General features: G+C 43.3%; 1 protein-coding gene across 5 annotated transcripts in view; it reads left to right on the top strand.

Annotated features, from left to right (window-relative positions):
• The window catches only part of CDYL (chromodomain Y like), a 230,733-nt gene that overhangs the window by 11,506 nt on the left and 205,888 nt on the right, over positions 1-13,339 (top strand). For all 5 annotated transcript variants that reach the window (XM_072813993.1, XM_072814000.1, XM_072813999.1 and 2 more), the window contains exon 3: positions 9,340-9,429. In XM_072813993.1, coding sequence (XP_072670094.1) covers positions 9,340-9,429 — 90 coding nt within the window. The remainder of the gene's footprint in view (positions 1-9,339; positions 9,430-13,339) is intronic.

The raw sequence follows: 13,339 nt of genomic DNA, 5'->3' as shown, positions 1-13,339 counted from the left end.
ATTTCCATTTTTAAGATCTTTTGTCATTTCTCCAACATACCTTCTATTGCCTTTATGGAGAAAGAAAATTGCCACCAAAGAAAATTTGGTTTTGGATCCCACCTTCCCCTCTCTGTTCAATAGAGGCACAGGTCCCTTGGCCTTTGTGTTCATTTCTGCAGCCCATCTCAATGGTAATAACAACTCAGGATTATGACCAATAATTACTAAGTCCAGTAACAAATTCCACTGCATTATCAGCCACAAGCATCACATCCTAATCTTGCAAAGCACATCTGTGGGCAAGCCAGCGAGGCCATGGAAAATTTACTGTGGGACTCTAGGATCTCATTTCATGTTCTCACATTTCTCTGAAAAAAAAAAAAAAATGTTACTTATAAACACTTAGTTAAACTCTTACAAATTTCACATTACAAAAGAAAAAGGGAATCCAATCTTGAAAATTCAGCCTAAAAATACCTATATATTTTTTTAAATGTAATGTTTTAAAACCTAACCAAAATGAGTGACTACTAATTTTTTTCTCTCCATTAGTTTGATGTTTCAGTTAGTACCTTCCTATTGTGAAATTTGATTTTCTATTATCTTCTTACACATAGTAGGCATTCAATAAATGTTTATACAACAAACTGAAGCTAAGACACTTAGATCAATATCTTTCACACATTCCTTATAGTAGTTTATGGTTGGAAAACCACATTGACAACAGCCATTTCAGTGCAGAGATAATACCAAAGGGAGCTCTCTTGAGATACCGGAGGTAAATTATTAAATTCTCATTTAGCCAGCCAATATTACCAATTTGTTTTAAATAACTTGTCCAACTTTTAGAAGGGAACAATGATTTGGAGAACAAGTAGATCAAGAAAATTGAGAGTAAATGGCAGGGGTAAAGGGATACATATTTGCAATTCTGGCTTCCCGTGGTGAATATTCAAAAGCTCTCCTACCAGAAAATAATATCTTGAATTGAAAAGCATTTAGATTGTGGTGGATTTCTAACCCTATTAAATTTCCTCCTCCCAGGTAGTCTATTTACTAAAGCAGTGTGATGGCTGTTAATATTGTCATTTGATAAACATGTTTCTGTTGGGGAAAAAAATAAAATAAAATAATCCAACTATATTCAACATGTAAATAAAGATTTCTTCTTAAAATGTTAGCTTTGTTTGAGGTAGTTGCTTTTCTTAGGAATTCTCTTCCTTAATTCTCATAGGAATTAAAATTACCAACAAATGAAATTAGTTACACAAAGCAATAAAATACGTTTTTCACAATATGCAAATATCTTCCCATGTTCTCAAGATAACAGCACACTGGAAGGACTGGGATACAGAAAACTGTCACTTAAAATGCCCCAAAGTGTTGTTTTTTTTTTTTTTTTAATCAGAAAACCATATTCAAGCAGCCCCATTTTTCATTGCAATGTACTTGGTCACTCTATTCACTCAAAACTTCTTGGTAAGCATTTATGCATCACTCCCGATGCCTCACTAGCTCCTTGGGTGACTTCCTCTGGAGAGTAAACAGAGTTGAACAGACAAAATAATGCATCCTGTGTTCACATTACACCAATGTGCCTTCAGAGAAGCATTTCAGACACACATTTTCTCATTAGTAGGAAAGACTCTATTGAGCAAAATAACTTTAGCTTAAATATGATCCTAGAAATCTTTTCAAAGATAGGATAATCTTTTTCTAAACCAATGGGAAACCTTAAAAGAGTATAGGCTACAGGTGACCAACTCATCTGGTTTGCCTAAAACTGTCCCAATTTGAAAACAAAAAGTCCCACATCATGGGAGCTCCCCTCAGACCCAAGGAAACCAGCACAACTGGTCACCCTAATATAAACGATCTTTGAGTGCAGATATTAGAACTGTCAGACCACTCTTTTTCATTAAATTTAAAAAGGCTTTATTGAGTGTCCTGCCATGCGTAAAGCTCAACAGGTGTCTGGCAGGGTTCAGGCAAGAACAAGATGGCACAGCCCAACAGGGTAATTTGAGGAGAGTTTCACGAAGATGTCACGTACAGAGGTATGGGCAGAGTTAGGGAACTCAATAAGATGTCAGGCAGGATCCTGGGCTAGCAGCAGCGGGGGAGGGGAGGGAATAATTATCAGAATCCAAGGCAACTGTTCAATGAGGGCAGTCCTCCTGAATGGTGACACAGCTCAGGAGGAAGAGAACCTAGATCTCTCTCTCTCATCCCACTCTCCAGATTTGCATCGATGCCTCTCCTTGTCTGAATCCAACTAGAAGGCAGAGGAAGGAAGTCTGTTGATGGAATTCTCATATGTCAACATCCCAGGCCATGGAGCAGCACAGAGACTGGGTCTGCAGAGGCCCAAAGAGACTTAAGCCTGGTCTCTGCTTTTAGCAATTTATTTTTTTTTAATATTTTATTTATTTATTCATGAGAGACACACAGAGAGGCAGAGACACAGGCAGAGGGAGAAGCAGGCTCCATGCAGAAAGCCCGATGTGTGACTCGATCCCGAGACTCCAGGATCACGCCCTGGGCCAAAGGCAGGTGCTAAACCACTGAGCCACCCAGGGATCCCTAGCTATTTAAAATATGGGAGAAATCTTAAAGCATTGTTTTTTGCTGAATTTTATTATAAATAGGCTTCACACCTAGTGTGGGGCTTGAACTCATGACCCTGAGATTAAGAATCTCATGTTCTACCAACTGAGCCAGCCAGGTACCCCTTAAAGCATTATTTTATCTTATTTTATTTTTAAAGATTTATTTATTTCTTAGAGAGTGTGTGTGAGAGAGAGAGGAAGGAGGGGCAGAGGGAGCAGGAGACAAGCAGACTCTCTGCTAAGTGGGGAGCCCAAGCCCAACACAGGGTTCAATCCCATGACCCTGAGGTCATGACCTGAGCCAGAACCATGAGTCAGATGCTTAACCAACTGAAGTGCCCAGGTGCCCCTTAAAGCATTACTTTAGACACACACATAGTTTCCCTGAGATAACTTGCTAGTACCAAAAAACTGAGTCTTGCTAACTAGTCTTTGCTGCAGTAAATAGAAATCGAGTTTCTTTATGCCTCTGGGCCTGGTCTGTCTTTAGTCAACTCAAAATGAATGAACCTGAGAGTTAAAGAGGCATTTGTATAAATCTTAAAGTATTTACCTCTGCTACTTTCATGATTAGGCCTGAGTTAGAGTCGTGCATGTACTCACTCCCTTAATAACTCCAACAAAATAATTTGAGGGTATCTCTTGGGTGGCACTGAGTTACACCGTTGGATTTACTCGACAGCACTCTGCCAACATTTTTACTCAGAAGCAACCCACTCATATCGAAAATGAGAGTCTTCATGCTTTCCCAAAGTGTGTCCGTTCCTGTCAAAGCTGAAAATAAATGGGCAGGTCACCCAGTAACGCAAGCACTGTTTGCTCCACGGCCACTTAAGATTTACAGAAGACACGTGACAGGAAATCATTGCCAATGTGATCCCCAAAATCCTTCCCTAGTATTATCACCTCTGCCATCATTAGTCCAATTTCTAGAGGTTAAAGCACCAATGAATGGGGGCACCTGGGTGGCTCAGTTGGTTAAGCATCTGCCTTCAGCTCAGGTCATGATCCCAAGTTCCTGGGATTGAGCCCCCAATTTGAGTCAGTCTGCCTCTCGGGCTCCCTCTGCCCCTCCCTCTGCGTGTGCTCTCTCTCAAATAAATTAGTAAAATCTTTAAAATACCAGTGAATGTATCATAAAGTTAGCTCTCATTCTGAAAGCATTCAAGCCGCTGAAATTCCTCACACAATCACAGCATCATGGCTGATCATGTCTCTCGAAAAGACCTCAACTTTTCATGTACAAGATGCTTATTATCTTTAAAGTGATTGTGAATGAGTTACTCTGAGATTCCGTTCCTTCCTTCATAAAATGAGGGAACTAATGGGTAACTCATTGACTGTCGTAAGGATTAAGAAGTAACGTAATTTCAGAGACTATCTGACAAGAAGTAGGCCCAAAACTGATGTCCACAGACACTGTGACTTACCCTCCCATATATTACATATACATTTAGATATATAGTTCTAGTAACTTTATATTTGAATAACTTAAGAAATGTATGCCATAGAATCTCTGAACGTATCTGCTCATCTCTGCTCCTGGACACTGAGTAGCCATCGGCAAATATGTGGGATGAGTTGAGACAAGTATGGCATTCCATTGAACAAAGGGTTTTCAGAGAAGTATGAGCTTTCTTTGTTTTAACCCACTTGAGGTCATCCAAATCAGTAAGAAATGAAGTTTAGCTCAGCAACATGCATTCAGGTGAGGGGAAAGGGTAGAAATCTTGCATATTTATTGAGAAGAAAATTTAAGGGGTCCTCTCAGACACATTCTTGTCCATATGTGAGGTAGATTGGCAATGCACATCCCTTCAGAGACTCAAGCTCACCTGCTGTGGAGAACATGAATCAATACAGGACAATGAGAAAAATGGTCAAGTCATCCCTCTGGCCAAATAGCTTTTTTTTGGTTTGTTTTTTCCTTTCAAAGCCTGGTGTTTCTTTTCTCCTCCTCTCTCTCCATTCCATCCAATTCCCCCACCCCCACCAAAAGAAATTAAAATTTTCAAGTACCTCCATTTGATATTGTGTTCAGTGTCAGCCCTCGGTAGTCATGGATTCTCCTTCTTGAATTTTCACTGACAAACTGCTTCCAGCTGCCCCTCGGGTGGGACAACCACCACAATAAAATGCAGTGTTTGTTGAGGATTTCAGCTGCCACCTGGGGGCTCAGCGCACTCAATGAAGGCTATTTAAGCAGGCTGGTGGTGAAATGGTGACAAATGGTATGTTGACGTTTTTTCTGGTGTTTGTGGTTTAGGACTCGCTGGTTTCAGCCTTGCTTCCGTGTGACCAACCTTTTCCACATTTAAAGTCTGTTACTGCCTCCCCTTCAGGGTTCTGGCAGCAAGCTCCGTGCTGTTGACAGAAGCCATTTGTGGAGTAGAAGGTTCATATTTTAGACTATTGGCAAGGACTGATTTTACAGTTAGTCCATGGATCTGAATTTACATTTATTTTTTTAAGGGTTTTCTTTTTCAACTAGCTAAAAAATGTTTCTTCATTAGGTTGTTATCACTCCACCTCGCGTGCGATGGCCCTTGACTGCTCCTTCTTTTATCTCCAGTCACACCCAGTAAAATTAGGCTTGTGCCTATATGATTAGCCAGAGACTGGTCCACATCTGAGTCACATTTGCTCTCTAAACATCCCAGTGGCTTCACTGGTATGATGGACTCTGGCTCAAGCTCAGCACCTAATATGTCACCTTTCCCATCTCAGAGTCCCCTCCCTAGCCGTAGTGGATGGAAGCTCTCAAAGACAATCATCTTTGCATGTCTCAGTCACCGAGGCTTCCTTCAGTTGACTTCCGTCTCCTTACACCACCTTCCTCCTTATCCCTCATAGTTCCAGGAAACCTCCAGTTATTTCTGCTTCAAGGTCCTGATCTGGACTATTGGCTGAACTAAAAAAAATGGCTGCACCCAAAGATCTGAGGAAGGACCGTTTCCACTCTACTCCTGATGCGGACTCTTGCTTATAAAGGCAAAGGAAGTACACTTCAACTAAAGACTTGTTAGGAGTCCCAGCAAGCCCTTGGACAGAAGACTTTGGCCACTGAGATAGCTGTCTGCTTCCAGCTGTAAAAAGATCCAAGAGCTATTCACTTTCAAAGACGTGCCATGGGTTCAGGACCCTTTCTGTGCACTTCACATCTTGTCTGCTCCAAAATAACAAGGTCAGGTGACCATTTGAAGTGGAAAAAAAATGGTTTTCTCCAATCCAAAGAAGGCTTGGGGACAATCTAGAGGTAACTTAAGCTACTTGCAAATCACACTGTTCCATTTATTTAGGACAAACCCGTATGTACACAGGCCTGGACCAGGTCTCAGTTCTGCTTCTCAAGCCCGGTCCCAGCTGTGAACCTTCCCAGAGCTCTTCTTTTCCTCCTAAGTATCCCAATCTCCCTCTAAGTATCAAGTCAATTGAAAAATTAACTTTTTTAACCATCTACTGTGTGCCAGCATGGTAGCCAGCGACATAAAGTCATAAATTACAACACAGAGTGATCACAGTGAAAAAAGTGGGACGAAATTCCTTCTTCTCCAAACACATGAACTCCACCTCTGTAGCATCCTTCTAGATGTAGATTCCATCCGCCCCTGGAATCTCCCCAAACCAGACTCTCCCTCCTGCTGGCACACAGCCTGCCTCAAAGATCTCAAAGAGGCCCTGCTGCCTCGTTTGCTCAGTTTTCCTTCAAGCTTTGTGTGAATCTACTTTCTGTGAAACTCCATTTTGCGTGGGTGCAGTCATGCGTGCTCACACACACGTTCACACACGTTCACACACTCACACACAAATATACACACCAGAATCAACAAGTCATGCTGAGAATACAGAATCCATATCCATATTTCCAGACTGTTCTCAGACCTCCTGTATAGCCATAGTCCAGACACGGGGTTACTCAGTCTGTTCACTGTTTTGGAGGAGGGAATACATGTCACACCAACACGTAGATCCAACCAGCCCTGTTACAGCAACAGGACCCAACCATCTTTTGACTATGAGGGTTAAAACGTGGAGCTGGAAGTACAGGTAACCTGAAACACCCAAAACTCCAAAAGCTTTTCTGGTCTGAAAGCATCAGCCGATTTTCTTCCAGCAAATATAGTTTCCTGATGATGTTTGGATTGAAATGTTATTAGAATAAGTGTCTACAACCACAGGTAGTCTGCAAAATGATCAAGGCAAATTCTGGGTGGCACAGTGAAACCAGCATGAGATACAAAGCATCTGCCGAAGGTAAACCATAGAATTGAGAAAGGAGACTTAATTCTGTGTTTTTCCAAAACTGTGTCCAGATAACGTAACTTACGTGTTCCCAAGTGAGGGAAGGAAATTCTTCGGGACACAAAGCTGAATGGCTTCAGCACTGGCACCAATTGTCTTCTTGCCCAGCAAGTCCATTTTAAGTCTTGTTCAGGATTACGCTGGAGTGGACTATGGGGGCCGAAGTAAAGTCAATGAGACATCCATTGTGTTCCCTGCAGGCGCTGTCCTCCAGCAGGCAGTCAAAGCAGCCCACGCCCATTCATAGCGCATCTGTCCTCAGACAGAGGAGAGACGCTGCAAAAAATATTTTTATATATACACTATATAAAAATTTATACGTTAAAAATATAAAATATATAGCATAGCGTATATATATTTCTATTTAAATAAATATTATACATATATGTCATGTAAATATAGGTCTCACAGACTCCCTGACCTTAAGGGGCTTAACACCCAGACAAACGTGCAAATCCAAGCCTGTGTTGAAGGCAAACTGCTGAGAGCGGAGGAACGAGTGCCAGCTGAGCCAGGGACTTGGGCAAGGAAGTAGGAGGTAGCATTTGAATCTGATGCTGGAGAACGAATGGCTGCATGCATGCATGCATCAATGAATGAATGAAATCAGACCTCCGTGAAGACAGAAGGCAAGGGAGGTCAGTCTGGCCCCGGCCCCCTAGGAGCTAGGATGGTGAGATGTGCCCTCCAGGGTGCAAGCGAAGCAGGCAGCGCCTGGAGACCAGGCTGAGGAGGGGTGGGAATGCAGAAGAGCCCCAACGAGGCCACCGCCGGAGGAGAAGCAGGGGATGCCCGCATCCCGGGTGCCGCCGGGCAGATGTCCTGGGAGGCTGGGCCCGGAGCAAGTCCACTCGGATCAGGCCGTCTGGATGCTGAGCATCGCGGGTGACCTTCCGGCTGGAGTGTGACCACTGTGAGTGCGGAGGCCTCCTGTGTTTGCAACCTTGCACAGCTTGTAACACAAGCTGCCACTGTGCTCCTCTCTCTCAAAGCCACTTAACACTTGTGGCTGATTTAAATCTTAGAGTGAGGGGCGCCTGGGGGGCTCAGAGGTTGAGCATCTGCCTCTGGCTCAGGGCCTCATCCCGGGGTGCTGGGATCCAGCCCCCACCGGGCTCCCCGCAGGGAGCCTACTTCTCTCTCTGCTTGTGGCTCTGCCTCTCTCTCTCTCTCTCTCAATCTGTGTCGCTCATGAATGAATAAAATCGTTAAAAATAGGGATCCCTGGGTGGCGCAGCGGTTTAGCGCCTGCCTTTGGCCCAGGGCGCGATCCTGGAGACCCGGGATCGAATCCCACGTCAGGCTCCCGGTGCATGGAGCCTGCTTCTCCCTCTGCCTATGTCTCTGCCTCTCTCTCTCTCTGTGTGACTATCATAAATAAATGAAAAAAAAAATCGTTAAAAATAAATAAATAAATCTTGTAGTTAACAAAAGCCTCTAGGTTTCGCATGAGGTGCTGCTAAATCATGAGTCTCTCATCCTCTCTCCATCTTTAGGGGAGGTTGAGATAGAAGTCCTTCCTTGGGGAGTAAGGGGTGCTGATGTGTTAGATTGCCAGGATGCCTTCTAAGGGGGGCCGCCGAGATCTAACTCAAGCTATGAGAACGCAGGGTCTGTGCCAGGCCTCAGTGTAAGACATATGCTTTGTGAGCAAGAAAAGGGCTTTTTGCCCTTTGCTCCCTCCACCTCCCATCCTTCCATCATATTCCTTGGAATATGTAAAAAAATAAAAATAAAAAAAAATAAAGAATATGTTTAAAAATTCAGCATAGCGGTAACGTGTACAGGGGAAAGGGGGAGGTTGCAATATTTATTTGGGGTGTCAAATGCAAAGAGATCATTTTATTTTAGAGCCTCTTGTATGTATGTAGTGCTTCATGACAAAAATCTTAAATATACAGTGGTTTAAAAGGTCTATCTGGGGTTGCTTTAAAACAGGAAGGAAATTCTCAATATTCCCTCAGCATGAGGTTTAAAAAAAAAAGCGGTAATGGAGAAAAATGAAAGAGAAGGCAATAAATAAGCAAAATGAGGGGAAGATAAAAAGATTTAAGGTGGAGAAGGTAAATGAAAGAATGAAAGTGAGAAAAAAGAGAGAAGCAGAGAAGCTGGGCAGCCAGGCGCCCCGTGGGGTGGGAAGGAGGCTTTGTGGGCTGCTGGGCCCAGAGGGGACCAGACAGGAGCAGGTGCAGGCGGCCAGGTAGCCACTGCTGGAGGAGATGGGGGTCGGGAGCGGGGGAGGGTGCCTGGGACTCCAGGTCCCCTTGGCCCCGGCCCCGCCGTCCGAGGTGGTCAGCGTCCTCCTGGCATCTGGACCACGGTCCGCAGTCAGGAGGCACTGAGGCCCGCGTCCTGCCGGGGCCGCCACCAGGCCTCCCCTCAGCTCTGCTGCGGAGGCGGGAGGTGGCCCCCACGTGACCCACCTGCTGTCCTCCTCTCCCCCCAGGGCCTGAGCGGCAGCCTGCCAACCTATAATCAGCAAGAGCCCTGCAAGCCTCAGGAGGAATGGCAACATCTTTCCAGCGAAACCTGCCAGGTGGGTGTGCAGTCTACCCAGGGCTTTCTTGGTCACAATGGGACTCCTAACTTCAGGGCAAAAGTCATGCAGCCCCACCTCCACGCCCTCCCCACCCGCCCCCTCAACCCCCAGTGTGGCAAAATTCCACTTGAGTTAAAGAATTACATGTCTTCAAAAAGTGCAACCATAAAAATGTATGTGACTCAGATAAGTAAGGTTAAAAAAAAAAAAACGAGATAGATAAACAAGTGCATGAGACCGGTGCAATGGACAGTCCAGACTTTATGGTGTAAACCATGAAATGGCTTTTTTTTTTTTTTCAATCTCTGCCCTCATGGCTTCCTCTCCAGTCTCTTCTTGACTCCTTGGACTCAACACACAGCTCTTTAGTCGTGCAGCTTTAAGAACAGCCTCATTCAGGTCGTTAAGATTCCATTTCATTTATTAAAGGCCAGGCCAAGCCAAAGATTAATTTCACATCCAAAGACTTTTCCCCTCCAACCCTCCCGGGCTGGACTTCTGGCCCCAGAGTCCATCTGGGAAGGAGGGGGAGTTCTGCTTTTGCATGGTTCTCCCCTTGTCTCCCTCGCCCCGATGCTTCCCCCTATGGAGTTGGGGGGATGGAGAGTGAGAAGAATAGGGCAAAACGACTTTCACTTGACTCTTGCAACCTCCTCCTATCTTGGTAGTTGTGCTCTTGGGTCTAGAAGGCCCACCTGCGTGAATTCTCCTGGAGGCCCTCGGGAGTCTCACCGTAGCACTGCTGTCTGACCCGGGAGGCATTCAGGGTCATCTCTCCTCACAGTCTCACCCCCAGGCTCCCATCCTGCTATGCCCATCACAGCCTAAGGGTGGGGGATAGGAGTGTCCTCCCCAGCCAGCCACCTTGGGTGAGGCACCAGCAAGATGGTATACCTCAGTTTCTACTAGGACAACTTTGAAGCTTCTCATTGGGCTGTGAGTGACAGTAAGAGAAGCACCCCAAGCCACTCCCTCTCTTTCTAGATCTTGGTTACGCATGGATTCTTTTGGTAGTCTTATGTCAAAAGGTTTACAGACCCCCCTTAGAATAATGTTTTTAAATTTATAAAATAAGGTAGGCCGTAGTACAAAGGAAATGTTTTAGATGCAGCTGGCAAAAGCATTTTTTAAAAGTTGTACTCTAGTATGTGTGCTGCTTTATTAACACATTATGTGACAAGTTCTAGCTGTGATTTTAAGTGGTGATGAACATGAATGATAATTTGAGGTATCTGCAACAACCGTAATATGAAAACACCTATGGTTTCTTCTGGTGACAGTTACATTTGTTGCTAACACTACTGTGGTTTACTGCCTACATTCATAATGGAAGGAAATACTAAATTTCAGCCAGAAGATAGAAAAAATAAGGATGGGCCCTTTTCCCCATGCATCTTCATAAACCCCCTCAATCCTATCCACAAATCCCCAAGGACCCCAGATCAAAAAACTTTGCTCTAGATGAGGTCTCCTGCTCCAGAGAACCCTCCTCCCACAGGCTTCCTGCTTCTGCTTATATAGGTCAGAGAGGATAAAGGGGAGGTGGCTGCAGGGCCAGTTTGGTGGCCTCTTGGTGAGGTTTGCAGCTCCTATAAGACTGGAGAAAATTAAATCCAATAGTCATCAGCTTTGGGACACATAACTGAATCGACATGAAAAAGTCCACTGCATGACCTGATGCTGCTGCTGTTTATGGAATTGGTACCCAAGAAGCTGTTAAGGGTAAATATCTCCAGGGAGTAGAGGGAGAGGTTGGGATGAAGAGAAGGGAATGACTTTTCACATGAAGCTGTTTAGTACTATCTAAAAAAAGTTTAAAATATTTTGTTTATATGATGAAAACTGACTTTAAAGAAAACTTTGAAAGTTTTTCTAAAGGAAACTAGTTGTGATTTTAACTGATCTAAAGCTGGTGAGGACTTTCCAAGCATACGATAATAAGAAAATGATGGGGAAGATGATAGGGTTGATGACACACAAAGATAAGGCAAAGTGTAATGATATCATAAACTAAAAGAAAAAAACTTGATATCTTCAACAAAACTTACAGAAAAGGAGCTAACGGTCTTATCCTATGAAACCATCTTAGGGACCAATGGAAAAAACAGTCACGTGCTATAAACAGCTGTTCCGGACTTTTCAGTACTCTTTCTTCTTTCCGCCCTAATTCCACCATATTCACCTACAGAGAATCCTAAATATATAGATGAAATCTCAGATTCATTGGTGGCTGAGGCCACTTCCACTTCTCTTTTATCCCCACTTCAGTCCAAGATTTGGTTACTGACCACTGGTGCTTCAAACTACATAAGGTTTGGAGGACCTTGGACCAGTGGACCTGAACTTCTCTACGGGAGGGGAAATAAGTTGATCTCCTGACCTCCCATCTAAGACATACCTAGAGATAGGTGATACTCTTCCAATAAAAATGCAAGAAAATTTCTCAAGAAATAAAATGCGATGTTTATTTGCACTGGCCTCCTGGAACATGCATGGGCCACATGCATGATGGAATGGCCTTTGGAGACCAAACTAACGGATTCAAGTCCTGGCGCTGCTGCCTTATACCATCTATGAAACTTGGCCAAGTCGCTTATCTAAATCTTGGTTTTCCCATCTGTGAAATGGTAATCATGGCTACCTCATAGGGTTGTTGTAAGGTTGAGAGATAGTATGTGAGATCCTTAGTTCATGGCGTAGACACAAAAAGATTCCAGAAGGTTCAGAGAGATAAATGTTTAAATAAAACATGAAAACTCTTTGAAATACAGGCTAATATCTTCATGACCTTGGAATGAATTGGAAGGATTTCTTGGAAAGGAATTTTTTTTTGTAAATTTATTTTTTATTGGTGTTCAATTTGCCAACATATAGAATAACACCCAATGCCCATCCCATCAAGTGCCCCCCTCAGTGCCCGTCACCCCCACCCCCCGCCCACCTCCCCTTTGGAAAGGATTTCTTAAGTAAGGTCTGAAAAAAAGACAAATGATAAAAGAAAAATATGTATGAATTGGACTACACTGAGGTTTAAAACCTCAACGCAAAAAAAGAGATATCTTTTAAAAAGTGAAGACAAACAAAAACCTGGAAGAAGATATTTGTAATTTATAAAATAAGCAAAGCATTATTATGGGACACACTAAAATTCTTCTAAAACATTTTAATGCAAACCCAATAGAAAAAAATGAGCAAAGGACACGAAAAATAACTCACAGAAGAAATCACTCTAGCCAACAAATATAGGAAAAGATGTACGCTTTCACCAAAAACATGACCATGCAAATAAATCCAGAGTGAGACATTTCACTCCCGTGAGGTTAGAAAAACTTTCAGATTCTGATAAAATCAGGCACTGGAGAGGATCGTGGGGAATCGGGGATTTTCATGCACTGCTAGTGGGAATGTAAATTGATTCAATCACTTTGGAGAACAACTTGGCATTATCCAGTAAAGTTAAAAATAGTCACAGCCTCTGATCCAACAATCCTACTTCTGAAGAAACCCCTGCAGATGTTGCATGTGTGCACAGACATATAAAGATGTTTACTGTAGTCTTGTTTTATAATGGAGATTTACTAGAACCAACTCAAATGTCCATCTGTAGAAGGATGGATGAATAAATTGCAGTACATGCATACAGTGGAATACTATATACAAGTTAAAATAAATCAACCAGATTTATATGTAGAATAAGGAATCACAAAAAATATAACTACATATGCTCTGATACCATTCATGTAAATATCCTTAAATACCCAAAGCAACACTGAATATTGTTTAGAGCTAGACACATACAAAAATATGAACTTGGGGCACCTGGAGGGCTCAGTGTCCAACTCTTGCTTTTAGCTCAGGACGTGATCTCAGGGTCATGAGATCCAGCCCCACATTGGGGTCCATGCTC

The sequence above is a fragment of the Canis lupus genome, chromosome 37, assembly GCF_048164855.1.
Source record: "Canis lupus baileyi chromosome 37, mCanLup2.hap1, whole genome shotgun sequence".
Classification (NCBI taxonomy): Eukaryota; Metazoa; Chordata; class Mammalia; order Carnivora; family Canidae; genus Canis; species Canis lupus.
The sequence above is the reverse complement of the archived record's forward strand: the minus strand, read 5'-3'. Positions and strand labels throughout refer to the sequence as shown.